The sequence below is a fragment of the Tribolium castaneum genome, chromosome 6 (assembly GCF_031307605.1).
Source record: "Tribolium castaneum strain GA2 chromosome 6, icTriCast1.1, whole genome shotgun sequence".
Taxonomy (NCBI): Eukaryota; Metazoa; Arthropoda; class Insecta; order Coleoptera; family Tenebrionidae; genus Tribolium; species Tribolium castaneum.
Window position 1 is genome coordinate 6,965,914 of NC_087399.1, and position 14,910 is coordinate 6,980,823.

The following is a 14,910-nucleotide window of genomic DNA, read 5'->3' on the forward strand; positions in this document are numbered from 1 at the left end:
TGTCACTCGCGCCTTCACTATAACGCTGCCAACCTCTAAGCATAAAGACACTAGACATTTGAATGATTGGCGGCAAAATATTTTTAAAAGTGGCAATGTCACAATTAAGACGTTTTCTTTTATTTTCTTCAATTTTCGTCGAATTGTCCTTTCCGAAAAGCGTGATAAGATTTCGGAGGCAACAAAGCGATTGCAAAGACACAGTTGCCCTTCAAGATTGGTAAAAATCTACCCAACCAAGAATGTTATACTAAAAAAAAAATTCTAGTACTGTTGGTAAAAATGATGAGGACGGAACTATCCACTTATTAAGAATGAAAAGCAACCAAATAATAGCACATTATGAAACCGAATGCGATTTCGACGGAATTAAATATCACTGGCTTGTGAGGGACGAGAACGGAAACGATGTTATTAACACTGAAACCAACACTAATACCTACATCCTTCACCCTTTTGCCCTTAAAACTGAAGTTTACGGGGTCATGGTCACAGTTACATTGACTAGGAAGGAGTCAAAAAAAGAATTAGAGGCTAGTGTAAGTTAAAAAAATGGAAATTCTTATTACAAAAATTATTTGAAGTGTTTGCTGAGTATCGACGCACTTGACCCTTTACCAATCATCAAAGGGGGCACCGAACGTACCGTTGAAGCCACACATAGTTTTATAATGGATGGTTCAAAATCCATAGATAGAGACGTTCCTACTGGAACTCCCCCAAAATTGTCATACAAATGGCAATGCCAGGTCCTGGACGGCCAAGAGAAAACTTTCTGTGCAAATGAGTACCACAGTTCTACTCTTGTTGTACCACCAAGTACCAACCAAAAGTACCTTTTCACCCTCAGTGTTAAAAGTGACGATTCCAACACTTGGGTCAGTACCACCCAAACTGTCACAGTTTTGGCCAAAGTCGCAGAACTGGAGATAGTCTGTGAGAAGAACTGTCCTCCAGCTGCTCCCTTAACTGTTGCGCAAAGACTTACCTTCCTTCGAGTGATATGTCGTAAGAACTGTGAAGGCGTGGACGAAAAGGACTACACTTGGACGGTTGATGGCAATTTTGACTATCAAAACACACAATACGGGCGAAATTCTGATAAATTTATCGTCAAAGAAGATGTTTTTAAACCCGGACTCGTCAAAATTCGGGTGGATTTGAAAGGCGGTGGCAGTGCTACGGAAACTTTAAACGTCGAAGTACCGTTAAAAATTGACTCTTGTGAGGCGAAACCGCCCCAAGGAGTTGCAATAAATACGACGTTTAAGGTCGAGTGTAAATATACAGGTGAAGGGTACAGCTTTGAGATTTTGACGAAGAAAAAGGGGAAGGTGGTGGTACTGAACAGGAACTACAAGTTGGAAGGGTTGGAGTTTGTTCTTCCGGTTGGTACCGACGTCTACGTGAGGATTACAGATGCTGAGGATTTTTCCGACGAATATAAGCTTAATGTTCAGGTACTACCTAATACAATTACTGAAAGTTAAGTGTTTTAACGGCAATGAAGGTAAGTACTGGTGACACTTCCGAGGCCGAAATCTCCCGTTTGAACGCCTCCATCCCCTCCTTAATCAAAAGGGGGGATACGGACCTTGCCGTCCAAATCACCAATGGTTTGATCGAAGCCCTTGATGCCCAAGACCCTTCTAACACCACAAAAGAGATCAAAATGTCCCTTTTGAAAAACTTCCAAGACATTCGGATCAAATCCCAAGCCAAGGCGCGCCAAATCGCCCAACTGGTCGCTCGACTCGTTCACGATCCCAAATCCGAATCAGATCCATACCGCGGTGAAATCGCCTCGGAAATATGCAAGGAATCGGCTCTGGTCGATTACAAAGAGATGGCAAAAGGCTCCGCCCCTAAAGCACTAACACGTGACACGCTTCAAGCCACTAAGACTCTCCTTGAATGCGTGGAGACGGATGCGAAACCGAATCCACCAATCATGGTGCCGGAACCACTCCCTTTCGCCATCCCCACCACGCCCTATCCTCCCCTCCCACTCCCCGTCATCGAAGAGAACTACCCCGATTACGAAACCGATGAAAGTGTCTGGGACAAGACGAAAAAATACGACATAACGTCGTCGAATTTTGTCGTTATTTGTAAAACTAACTTGGCAATGTTGGCACTGACTGTGGTCGAGGGGGAAAAGACAGTTGTGGTCTCGGCTGAGGATTCATCAGCTCAGATCACTCGATTAGTTGGGAAGGAGTTGGCAAAGAGCAAGATTGACTTGTTGGGGGGCAGTTTCCAGCCCTCACGTGACGTTGGCAAGGTGGAGGAGGCGGTGGATGTGAGGGTGTGTTGTTGGCGGTACGACCCCTTCTGGTGGACCAAATGGCTGATTGTTACGAACGTCTATCTACTACGTGTGGTCACAAACGACGAGATTTTGAGGAAATTTGAGGAACCCAATAAAGTGGTACTAGACCTACGTAAAGAACAGGATTTGGTCGTACTTCCGGTCATAAAAAAAGAAAACCTTGTAGTTGTCAGAGTTGATGTTAAGGCTAGAGAGGCGTTTTTTGTCGAATTGCGGACGAGGATCACCCTTCGGGTTCTCATCACGGTTTTTGAGAAACCGGAAGAAGGGGAAATCCATTCGAAAGGTGTCAAAATCACCGGAACCAAACAACTGTACTATGACTATGACCGAAAGTACGATGCCTGGTGTTATATTTCAGTGGTACCGCAAAAGGTACGTTTGTTGGTACCGATAGCTAAAAGTTTAGACCTAGCTACTTCCAGGCTGGTGTGATCAGTTTTGATGTTAGTGTTTACAGTGCGTCGTGTTTTTCTTGGAACTACTCGAAGAGAAAATGGTCGTTTGCTTGCAAAGTAACATTTAGTAACTTTTGAACCGTTTTTGCACTCTTGAACTGTTTCAGAGTACGGCAGAGTCGACCATAAAGAAGATCACTTGTTTATGTAATCATTTGTCAATTTTGGCGGGAGTTGTTCACAACAATACAATTCGAATCGACGAAGTTAAAACCAAGCCAGAATTCAAAATGATTTTACTCTCGTCCCCGGTCATTTTTATCACACTTGTGACAATTTTACTCCTCTATTTATTTTCTTTGGTGCTTATGTTGGGCATCAGAAGAGTGAAAAAAATGCCAGTTTATTTGCCCCCTGATATTTCCACGTATTCGCGTTATGTCTACTTGGTTTGTATCAAAACGGGCCGTAAACCATCCTCTGGTACTTCCTCCAATATCTGTATCAAAATTTTTGGCCAGAAAACCAGTACCAAGAGCCACCTTTTGAACTACCCTGACCCCCAAAAACGCATATTCCAGTGGGGGAACAACGATTGGTTCTTGGTACCGAACATTAGTCCTTTGGGTGAGTTAACCGAAGTGGCTTTATGGTCCGACTACACGGGACGGACCCCAAGATGGTACTGTACCAACGTAACCATTTATGACATACAAACCGGCCAGAAATGGTACTTTAAGTTTAATAAATGGTTTGACGTTCCGCCGAAACACCAAACGTATAACAAAGTTGGCGTTGGAACGCCTGGTAGGGAACGTGGTTGGGGGCGAAAGTTGAGGTTTTGGCCTCGGAGGTTGTACCAAGCCGACTTGGACCTCTTCCTCAAAACAAATTTCCTCCTATCGGTTGTTTTAATGATATGTATGGCCACCTTGATCATGTATGGACTGCCACGGCTTGTGCTAGCCGATGGTTTTGGGTGGTTTTGCGAGTATGGTTTTCAGTGGTCAATAGTTTTGATCGGTTTTGGAAGCTCGGGTATTACCTTTATTGCTCATTTAACGTGGTTATGGTTGTACAGGTTTGCCAAAAACTTAGTTTCGAACACCAATAATTGCAACTGTCAATTTCCAGAAACAAAACACGACCGAAAACCGTTAGTTTGGTGGTTTTAACTGTGAACGTGGTCACAAGTGTGTCACTTTTGGTGGTTTTCGGTTTTTGGAAACCACTGATCATGGGTTGGTTTTGGCTAACTTCAGTCCTACTAGCCATCGTGCTCTATTTCCTTCTTTGGGAGAACTTGTTCGAAGTTTACATAGTTTTAAAGTCGCGTCGGCACATAGCTGAAGATGACCCGAATTTGGTCGAAACGTTCAAACGAAATTTGGGCCAAATCGAAGTCCAGCGAAGATTTTTGTTCAAAACCTTCGGTGAACACCTCCTACGACCGTACTTTGGTCATTTGTACACACCCATGGAGGAGGAGCAAATCAAGGTGACTCCGCCTTGACCCCCTCCACACCTAACCGGTCAATTCCAGGTCCGTAAGGCCCAGTTTTTGTCCCGCTTGCAACTCCTGACCCTGATTGAGGACACCATGATGTTTATTTGCTACGTGGCAATCCTCTACCTTGTGATTTTCGCAAATAAAAACCCCCTCACTGTGTACAATCACCTGGAAATGGCCGACCTCCTCAAAGGAGTACACACCCGTACTGGTGGTTTCTCCGAAATCTCCTCAATCGACGAGTGGTGACCTCCAAACCCCACGGCCAAAAACTGACCCCACGTTTCAGATTTTACGACTATTTGAACGAAACGCTGATCCCAACCATGCATTCGCAACACTGGTACCACAAGTACGTGGTCAAGGAACCGGGAATCATGGCTGATTTTAACAACAAGTTCCTGGGGGTGGCCCGCTTGAGACAGAAACGTACGGAGATGCAGCCATGTCGCCAATTGTACGATTTCGTGAAGAATGAGACTTGTCACGACGAGTATATGCACATGTGGTCAAACACTAGTACTTTCATACCGAACTATAACGAGTTCGACCGAATGGCCCCAATTTGGAACTACACCAAAGCGTATAAAGGGGGGCTTTCGCTGGTTTGGGGGCAGTTCGGGTGGTACTGGGGGGGCGGGTTCATTGCCCCCTTTGGTCGTACTTCCTACAATTCCTACGCGAATTTCTTTTACGTGGTCAAAAACGTCTGGATCGATCGAGCCACAAGTGTGATAATGATTGAGTTTTTGACTTACAACGTCAACAGTAACTTGTTTAACGCTGTGAGGGTGGTAAGTGAGAGAAGTGCCACGGGGTACACTAGGAATTTTCTAGATTTGAGCACAGCTCAGTACTTGTTTGTCCAAAATGAGGACGCGGTTGCCGAATTGGTGATTTTAGGGAGTTTTTTCGTGATTGTTGTCTTTTTCACCATCAAGCTTGTCACACGTGCCTTTACGAGGAAATTGTTTTTCTTTCGCGATTTGTGGACTTTGATTGACGTGGTTATAGTGGGGGTAACGTACGTTTGTTTCCTCTTGTTCATTGGTAGAATGGATTTGGTCAACAAGTTCCTCCTCAAAGTGGAGAAGGCCAAAAAGAACGAGTTCATCAACTTTTACGGTTTGCTTTTCGAAGACAAGTCGTTCACGTACATTGCGGCGTTTTTAATTTTCATTTCAACAATCCGGCTTTGGAAGATGTTACGGGTGGGAACGTTTTTCAAAATTGTGGAAAAAACGATCATTATAGGTTTCCCCACGCTTTTCATTTTAATGATCAACCATCGAGTTTGCATTGGAGCTTTCACGTTCACCGGTGTTATGATTTTTGGTTCATATTCAGAGAATTTCAAAGATGTGATGGACGTGGCTATGACTCTCCTCATTCTAAGTTTAGGGGTCCAAGGTGATTTTGATTTTGACGTTCTTATTGTAACAAATCCTTTGATCAGTCGCGTCTATTACATTGCTTACATGTTCTGCAATCTCTTGTTCTCCACCATGTATGTGGCTGTTTTGATCGACTGTTACTACAAGGCTCAAGTGATAGTAGCAAGTGATTCCGAACTTACGACTTTAACGAGTTTCATCTTTAAAGAAGTCAGCTTTTACAAGACTTGGCTCAAAGTTGGGTTACAAAGACTCAAATCTGGTACCACCCCAAAACGGAACAAGGTCACACCAAAACCAGAGGAGTACCGGTACAAGAATTGTGTCACTATTCAGGAAAATACCCTCGAATTAATGTGTTGTATTGGAATTCGGGCCCTCAAAAAATTTCGATTGTCCAAAGAGGAGAAGTTGGGGTTAATGCATCGTGTGGTGAGGTGTGTACGAAGGAGCGACCAGACCGGAATTTTTTTCACGGAGAAGACGCCAAAAGGCATTAAAGTGATTCCCGATGAAAATATGAAGAGGATTGAAAGAGCAGTCGAGCTGATTTTGGACCCGCAGCAGAAATGGAGGAAGTTGAAGGAGGAAAGGTTTAAGAAAATAGTGAAGTATCAAATGGATCAGCTGAATTATTTTAATCAAGTGTTGGAGACTATTGTACGACTAGTGTCAAACATTGAGGTTGAATAAAATGTTAGAAAAATGATAATTTGAGTGTTTTATTTTGAAATAGAAATTAGGACTTATCAAAAATAGTCGAACTGACTGAAAAACAAACCTAAGAAAATTATTTAAGCGTAGGACCCGCGAGCTCAGCTCATCGTTAAATTATTTTAGTCGTGTGTTGGAGACGGTTTTATGACTCGCATCAAATATTTAAACTAAACAGAATGTTATTATGAAGTTAAGTTAGTTTTCTACTTAGTTATTTGAAAAAAATGTATTTTAAATTTTCACACAATCGTAAAAACTAATCGTTGCTTGAGTTCGTTCAGGCTCACTGACTTTACAAAATAAAAAGAGATTAAAATGAGATTACCATTAAAATTATTCATTGAGTCATTCATGAAAATTCTAAAACTCATAGTCATAGATAAAAGAAATTATTCAAAACGATTCCTATATAAGTTTTTTCCACAAAAGTTGGTTTTAAGTTGCGGTTTATGGTTTACAATGGCAATTGCAAAAAAAGTACCTATTTTCGAAACGAATAATCTTTTTCATTGTTTTTTTTTAGGTTGTTTTGGTGGCTGCCCTTTTCATATGTATCAACATCCATCATAAATGTAAGATTTTTCAGAAGTTGTGCTGCCCAGGTAATGATTATTTTCAGTGGCACATGGAATGGCGATGGGAGGAGATCAAGGAGGCATGGGAGGATCTCCACCAGGCGGGATGCAAGGTGGCCAAGGCGGAACGGGAGGAAGCCAAAGTGGGATGGGAGGAAGTCAAGGTGGGATGAGCGGAGGTCAGGGAGGAAGCCAAGGAGGAGACCAGGGAGGAACGATGGGGTCAGGTCAAGGCGGGATGGGGAGTCCACAACCGATGGGTGGGGAATAGAGCTTGTTTTTGTTACATAATCAAAAATAAAAATGTATAAGCAAGCAAAATGAAGTTTTATTTCTGGCAGATAACCAAATGTCAATGTCAAAAATCTGCGTTATTTTGGTCATTTTTGGGGCCACCGATGCTGTGGCAAGATCTAGAATAAAACGATACGATAATTGTAAAGATAAACTCCATATAGATCCAACAGTTTGGTAAAACTTTTAGCTTCGGTTGGTCAAAATTTCATCCAAAGTTCCAGTTCAACTGATGATTTTAATCCAACCATAACTTCAGAGAAAAACATTCCTTTGGTATATAAAGCAGAGTTCACAAGTAACTGTAAATACGAGTCAAAAAAGTACGTTTGGTACCTCAATGAGGAGATGCAGCAACAAGACATGAATAAATTTACTCTTGATCCTGGAAAAGTTACTACTAGCGCACTCAAAATAAAACTGGAGGTGGTACTTACAAGAGATAGAAAGGTTTCAACGCTTGAATTAACTTGTTACCTCAAAGTCTATAACCCGAAACTGGAAGTTGTTATTGAAAGTGGTCCCTCTAGGACTGTCGATAAGGGTACTAAAACGGCTGATGCCATTGGTTTGTACTCTGGGGATAAGGGAGTAAGGGAATACAAATGGAAGTGTTCTGTTCTAAAAGACACAAACACGGGTTTTTGCAAAAAAACGTACCGTAGGGAAACCCCCACGGTACCAGCGAAGTACGCACTTGGAGGTCACGAGTATAAATTCACTCCCAAAGCTAGAGCAAGTGACAAACTTCCATGGGAAGAAGTTGTAAGAGTGAGAAAACAAGATTGCAAAGATAAAGTGACCATTGATCCAAAATATTGGTAAAGTACCATTCTGAGTTAGCCTCCATTCAACAAAACTTTCAGTTGGTCTGACAGAAACAAACCATTCGATTTGTCTGCACCCAACAGACAAGTACTTGAAGGTAAATTCACAAGTGACTGCGAGTTCGATTCCAAAACGTTCAAGTGGTACCTCAACGGAAAAAAGCAGGTAGAAGGCGATAGCAATTTTATGGCCGACATAAACAGCATTCCTGGGGGATTAAACGAGGTAAAATTAGTAGCAGAAGTCGAAAGACATGGCAATATTTTACGCCCCGAAACCATATGTTACATAAAATTCACAAAAAAACCATTGAAGCCAATCATAAAGGGTGGTCCCTCACGAACGGTTGATGAAAATTCGGATTTTGAAATGGATGGTTCCGAATCACTTGATGATGAGGGACAACCCAACATAGGGGCGAGACTAGAATACAAGTGGGAGTGTTCGGTTGAAAAAGGCACAAACACAGACTTTTGCAAAAGAACATACAGTGAGAGTACCCTAACGGTACCCTCGGAATACGCACTTGGCGGTTACGTCTACAAATTCACTCTAAGCATTAAAACTAGTAAAGACCTTTCGTGGGAAAGTACCACTCAAGTTGTGACAGTACGAAAAAAGGATTGTAAGGATATAGTGACCATTGACCCGAAATACTGGTAAAGTTAGCTCAAAGTTGGGCAAAATTAAACCAAAGTTTCAGTGGGCCTGACAAGAACAAACCTTTTGATTTGTTACCAACTAGCAGTGAAGTACTTGAAGGTAAATTTACAACTAATTGCGAGATCGCTTCCAAAAACTTGGTGTGGTACGTCAATGGTAAAAAACACTCTGAATACGACGACCAGTTCCTGGCCGATGAACAAAGCCTTTCCAAAGGCTTAAACGAGATAAAATTAGTGGCAGAAATCGACAGACCTGGCAATAGTTTAAACCCTGAAGCCATATGTTACATAAAATATGGAAAAAAAACATTAAAACCCATCATCAAAGGTGGTACCTCTCGGACGGTCGACGAAAATTCTGATTTTGTGATAGATGGTTCCGAATCACTTGACGATGAGGGACAACCTAACACTTCGGGAAAGTTGCAATACAAGTGGCAATGTGTCCTTGAAAAAGGGACAAACACGGATTTTTGCAAAAAAACGTACAGCGAAAGTACCATAACAGTACCAGCAAAATACGCCCTTGGGGATCATGTGTATAAATTCACTCTAAGCATTAAAACAAGTAGTGATCTTTCGTGGGAAAGTACCACTCAAGTTGTGACAGTGAGAAGAAAGGATTGCAAAGATCAAGTGACCATTGATCCGAAATATTGGTAAAGTCAGCACCCAGTTGGGCAAAATTTAAACAAAAGTTTCAGTGGCCCTGACAAGAATAAACCATTTGATTTGTCGGCACCTAGCAGACAAGTACTTGAAGGTAAATTTACGAGTGACTGTGAGTTTGCTTCCAAAAAGTTCAAGTGGTACCTCAATGGTAAAAAACATTTAGAAGACAACAACCAATTCGTGGCTGATAAACAAAGCCTTTCCAAAGGCTTAAACGAGATAAAATTAGTGGCAGAAATCGACAGACGTGGCAATATTTTACACCCCGAAACCATATGTTACATAAAATTAACAAAAAAAACATTGAAACCCATCATCAAAGGTGGTACCTCTCGGACGGTCGACGAAAATTCGGATTTTGTGATGGATGGTTCCGAATCACTTGACGATGAGGGACAACCTAACACTTCAGGAAAGTTGCAATATAAGTGGCAATGTGCCCTTGAAAAAGGGACAAACACGGATTTTTGCAAAAAAACGTATAGCGAGAGTACCATAACAGTTCCAGCGAAATACGCCCTTGGGAACCACGTGTACAAATTTACCCTTAGTGTCAAAATGACGGATAGTTCCTCCTGGGATCACAGCGTTGAGCAAATTGTTACAATATCCCGAAAATCCCCAACTGGGATTAAAATACAGTCGTGTCAAGTCACTCCAAGTTCTGGTACTGCCGTCAAGACGAAATTCAAAGTCGGGTGCCAATTCAAAGGAAACGCAGCTTCGTTTGAAGTTTATACAGTGAAACAAGACAAAAGTACTTCACTTTGGGGGATTTCCAAAAATTAATCTCGTTTTTTGTAGATGTACCACTTGCTCAAGCTGGGCGGGTCGAGGATTTGGAGTTTCTCCTCCCCATCAATGTTGAGGTCTTTATTAGGATTCGAGATATTGAGGATTCAAGCGATGTGTTCAAGTTAAGTGTGAATGTTGAGAGCGCTTGTGCCGAAATCCCACATTTGACTCAAAACGTCAAGGATTTGGTGCACGAGAGGAGTATAGCAAAGGCGGTACAACTAGCTAATGGGATTATTGAAGAAGTTGAAGCAAATCCAAGCGACAAAAACCAAGAAATTAAACAAGACTTGTTGAAAACTTTCGTCGAGACGGAGGTCAAGTCACGGGAAGATGCCCAACAGATCTACTCAATCATCAGTCGAATTGTTTACAATCCTGAGGCTGAAAGTGACCCGTTCCAGGGCGAAATGGCCACGAAAGCGTGTAAAAAGAACGCGGACATTGATTTCGCCAACTTGAAGAGCAAGCACTTCCCGGAAAAAATGGCAAAGGAGATTGAAACCAACGCCAAAATTCTTATGAACTGTGGCGTGACTGACACCAAACAAAATGAGAAACAACTGGAGCAGAAAAGGCTCGATTTTAACGTCACTACGCCCTATCCGGTGGTTACACTTCCGGTGATTACGGAACAGTACCAGGATTATGACGCGGATGACCTTGCGGCTTCCAAGGTTAAAAAATACGAAGAAGCCGCTCACAATTACGTCGATATCTGCAAAACGACGCTTCAAATGTTGGCCTTGACCTCCATCAAGGACACGATTGCGACCTCGACGGTCAATGTCAGTGCCCAGGTCACACGTTCCCAAGGCCATGACCTCGTAGGTCGCGAAATCAAAATTTCCGGTGCGACTTTCTGGGTTTCACAAGATTTGGAAACGGTCAAGGATCTAGTCGATGTGATGGTGTGTTCATGGAAGAGGAACCCGTTCTGGTGGGTGGGTTGGGTCGTTGTCACGAACGTGGTACTGGTCAAGGTTAGCAAAATGGGACAGGAGATGGTACAATTCACCCAACCGGTCAAAATGGTACTGGAGGTTCATCCAAACCGAAAAGGGGAAATTGTGGTTCATGAAATCGTCAATGGTGGTTTGACAGTGGTGCGGATTGAAGTGAAAGCAGGGGAGAGTTTTTTTGTTCAGTTTTTGCAAACCGCCAGTAATTTTCGGGTACTTTTGACCGAATTTGAAAAACCTGACTTGGGTAGGGTTCAAAGCGAGGGTCATTTGGTCAAAGATGGGCAAGTTGTGTACCAGGAGAAAGTGAGTGGGTATGACGCTTGGTGGTACCTTTCGAGTGTTTCGGGGGATTACCATTTGAGTGTTTATACCATGTCGTGTTACCAGTGGAATGTCACTCGAAAAATTTGGGTTTTTTCTTGTCGAGGTGGTGCCAACTCGAGTGGTACACAAATCGAGTGTTTGTGCAACCACTTGTCGATTCTTTCGGGGATTGTGTACAACAATCCGATCAAAATTGAGAAAAATATAACAGAACCCGACTTTGAAATGGTACTAATACGGTCACCGATCATTTTTATTTGTATGGCCACAGTTGTTGCTCTCTATTCGGTTTCGTTGATCCTTGTGGTGAAAGAACGCGTCAAAACGATAAATATTTACGTTCCGGGCGATATATCTTCATATGCGCGGTACCCATACTTGGTTATGGTTCAAACTGGGCGGAAACCATCGTCTGGTACTTCCTCCAATGTTTGTATCAAAATATTCGGCCAACATAACACGAGCCAAAGCCACGTCCTTAATTACCCCGATCCACAAAAAAGGATGTTTCAGTGGGGTAACAATGACTGGTTTCTGGTACCCACCAGAAGCTTTCTGGGTCAAATTTTGGAAATCGCCCTTTGGATTGATTATACAGGCCGATCACCTGCCTGGTATTGCCATTATGTGATAGTTTACGACGTACAAAACAGTCACAAATGGTATTTTCACTTCAACCAATGGTTCGATTTGCCCCCCAAAGGCAACACCTACATGAAAATGCCACCATCGGAGGAAAAAATTCCGAGAAAATTCTCAATGGTGCAATTTTTACCGCGCCGGTCTTACCAAACCAATTTTGGCGTTTTTACCAAATTGACTTTACTGTTGTCTATTTTTTTGATGATATTTTTGGCGGCTTTCGCCATGTATGGAGTACCACAGCTGGAGCTGAGCGATGGTTTTGCATGGTACTGCCAGTATGGTTTCCACTGGGAACCGTTCGCCATTGGTTTCGGGAGTGCCGGAGTCACATTTGTGGCTCATATGATTTGGGTAGGGTTTTACAGGTTTGCCAAAAATTTCGACTTGACTTCAAGTCCAAATTTTTTTTTCTAGGCACCAGAAACGGGCAAAAGTCGTCTGTTTGGTGGTCTTGGCGGCTAACATCGTCATAAGTGTCACAGTTTTGGTGATTTATGGCTTTTGGCAACCACTCGTAATGAGTTGGTTTTGGTTGACGTCTGTTGTACTAGCGTTTTTGGTTTATTTCTTGGTTTTGGAGAACTTGTGTGAAGTGTTTTGGACAAAAACTGGTCAAGAATTCGTCTGGACTAAACATTTGCCCAAACTTGTTCGTGAAATTGAAAGGCAGAGAAGGTTTCTGTTTCGGAAATTTGGGGAAAACGTTTTGCGTGCATACTTTGGCCATTTGTACCAACCGTTGAACATTTTCGATATTACGGTAAGTCGTCAAAAATTGGCCAAAAGCCCTACTCTATGTTTCCAGCTGCGCAAACACCGAGTTTTTACCCGGTTCAAAATTTTGGCCTTAATTGAAGACACGATCATGTTTTCCTGTTACATTACTCTTCTTTACTTGGCGATTTATGCCAACAAGAACCCTCAAACTATCCTCAATCACCAGGAAATGCGCAGTTTGATGACCGGCTACGCCAACATCACTTCAATTTCGGAGTACTACAAGTACCTCAACATAACTTTTACTCCAACGTTGCATTTGCAACAATGGTACACCAAATACGTGGTGGACGCCCCGGGAACCATGGTCGACTTTTGTAACAAGTTCCTGGGCGTTGCCCGTATTCGCCAGAAACGAATCGTCAAGGAACCATGCATGGTACCATTGTTTCAGACAAACTCGTGCCGGTCTGAATTTTGGTACTCCAAAGAGAGTCATCAAAGTTTCAGCAACTTGTCTCAGTTTAGACCTATTTGGAACTATACTTCGGCCGAAAGAGCTGGGACTACGGTAGTTGTTGGAAAATTCGGGATTTACGATGGTGGGGGTTTTGTATCGCCTCTTGGTCGTACTTTGTACAACACATACGTCAACATTAACTACATGGTAGTTAACAAATGGATAGATGAGGCTACAAGTGCCATTTTCTTGGAGTTTTTATCTTATAATGTCAATACGAATTTGTTCAACGTGGTACGACTTGTGACCGAATTGGGTACCACCGGATTTTTCCGGAGCAAACTGGAGTTGGACACTGTGCAGTTGCTCTTTCTTAGGGATGAGGATAGTATTGTCCAGATTGTCATTTTTGGGGCTTTTGTCATCATTGTGTTTATTTTTACGGTCAAAATTCTAACAAGGATATGGCAAGGAAAAGGTTTGATTGTATTTCAGGACTTTTGGATTGTGGTGGACTTGATCATAGTCAGCATGAGTTACGGGTGTTTTGCTTCGTTTGTCCATAGGGCCCAGATGGTCAAAGAGTTCTTGTCCAAAATGGAAAAAGCCAAAAAGAATCAATTCATCAATTATTTCCACTTGGTTTATGCCGAACTGACGTTCACACTAGTCGCAGCTTTGCTCGTTTTTGTATCAACAGTAAGGCTGTGGAAGTTGTGCCGTTTTGGAACGGTTTTTCAGATCATGGAAAAGACACTGGCTTTGTCAATTGTATCAATTTTATCGCTGTTTGTTTCACATGTTGGTTTTATCGTCGCTTTTACTTTCCTTGGTTGTCTTATTTTCGGATTTGAATCTGAAGATTTTAAAGATATGGCCGATAGTTCTGTCTCTTTGATGCGTCTCTCGACGAGATTGATCAATTCGTTTAACGTCAAACACTTGATACAATTAAGTCCAATGTTGGGAAACGTCTTCTTCGCGTCTTACATGATCATAAATCAGTTATTCGTCTCGCTTTACATTTCGGTGATCATAATGTGTTACCACCAAGTCGTTCGGGCCAGTTCAAGTCACCAAGACTTTTCCAAATTGAAAAAATTCGTTTCGAAAGAAGTGGCCTATTACAAAACTTTACTAAAGGTTGGTTTTGTTCGTCTCACTGGTGGGCGTTCTAGGAATCGGCAATTTGTAACAGCCAAATCGGACGAAATTCGGTATGAAAATTGCCTAACTTTATCGTCAAATACATTGGAATTTATGCGTTGTATTGCTTGGTACAACTTAAAGAAGTACACTCTGAGTGACAAAGAGAAGTTGCAGTTGATGGAACGAGTTGTTGGTACGTGTCACGCAAGTCCGAATGAGTTTTTTTTCACAGCTAAAGCTAAACGTCGAATTCGGATAATTCATGATGATAGGATTAAGAGAGTGGCAGCTGCGACTCAGTTAATTTTGCTGTTTGATGCTGACAGGAAAAGGAGAAGGGAAGAGAAAGTGAAACAGATGTTACAACAACAGGAGAATGTCTTAGATTATGTTTTGGAAGTGTTGAGTACTATTTTGACCATTGTTTCGAATATAGATGTAGAGTGAGGATAATAAAATAATGTTGAATG

At 42.2% G+C, this 14,910-nt stretch overlaps 2 protein-coding genes across 2 annotated transcripts; both read left to right on the forward strand.

Moving 5' to 3' along the window:
• The first annotated feature begins 80 nt into the window (after positions 1-80).
• On the forward strand, positions 81-7,247 carry LOC107398453 (uncharacterized). The gene is made up of 11 exons (XM_015982553.2): positions 81-220; positions 269-539; positions 585-1,460; positions 1,511-2,707; positions 2,758-2,847; positions 2,898-3,811; positions 3,865-4,228; positions 4,274-4,482; positions 4,530-5,034; positions 6,875-6,923; positions 6,971-7,247. Exons 1-11 carry the CDS (start codon positions 96-98, stop codon positions 7,195-7,197), a joined length of 4,827 nt encoding a protein of 1,608 aa, XP_015838039.2. The 5' UTR covers positions 81-95; the 3' UTR covers positions 7,198-7,247.
• Positions 7,248-14,906, forward strand: LOC107398452 (uncharacterized). The gene is made up of 8 exons (XM_064357480.1): positions 7,248-7,397; positions 7,445-8,041; positions 8,087-8,707; positions 8,752-9,372; positions 9,418-10,142; positions 10,190-12,479; positions 12,529-12,874; positions 12,920-14,906. The coding sequence occupies exons 1-8, from the start codon at positions 7,276-7,278 to the stop codon at positions 14,885-14,887; spliced, it is 7,290 nt and encodes a 2,429-aa protein (XP_064213550.1). The 5' UTR covers positions 7,248-7,275; the 3' UTR covers positions 14,888-14,906.
• The last annotated feature ends 4 nt before the right edge of the window (positions 14,907-14,910 follow it).

Coding starts and splice junctions, on each gene's coding strand:
- LOC107398453 (XM_015982553.2), top strand. CDS start 96: ATGTCACAATTAAGACGTTTTCTTTTATTTTCTTCAATTTTCGTCGAA. Junction 1,461..1,510: donor AATATAAGCTTAATGTTCAG/GTACTACCTAAT, acceptor ACGGCAATGAAG/GTAAGTACTGGTGACACTTC. Junction 2,708..2,757: donor TTTCAGTGGTACCGCAAAAG/GTACGTTTGTTG, acceptor AGCTACTTCCAG/GCTGGTGTGATCAGTTTTGA.
- LOC107398452 (XM_064357480.1), top strand. CDS start 7,276: ATGTCAATGTCAAAAATCTGCGTTATTTTGGTCATTTTTGGGGCCACC. Junction 7,398..7,444: donor CATATAGATCCAACAGTTTG/GTAAAACTTTTA, acceptor CCAAAGTTCCAG/TTCAACTGATGATTTTAATC. Junction 12,480..12,528: donor ATTTGGGTAGGGTTTTACAG/GTTTGCCAAAAA, acceptor TTTTTTTTCTAG/GCACCAGAAACGGGCAAAAG.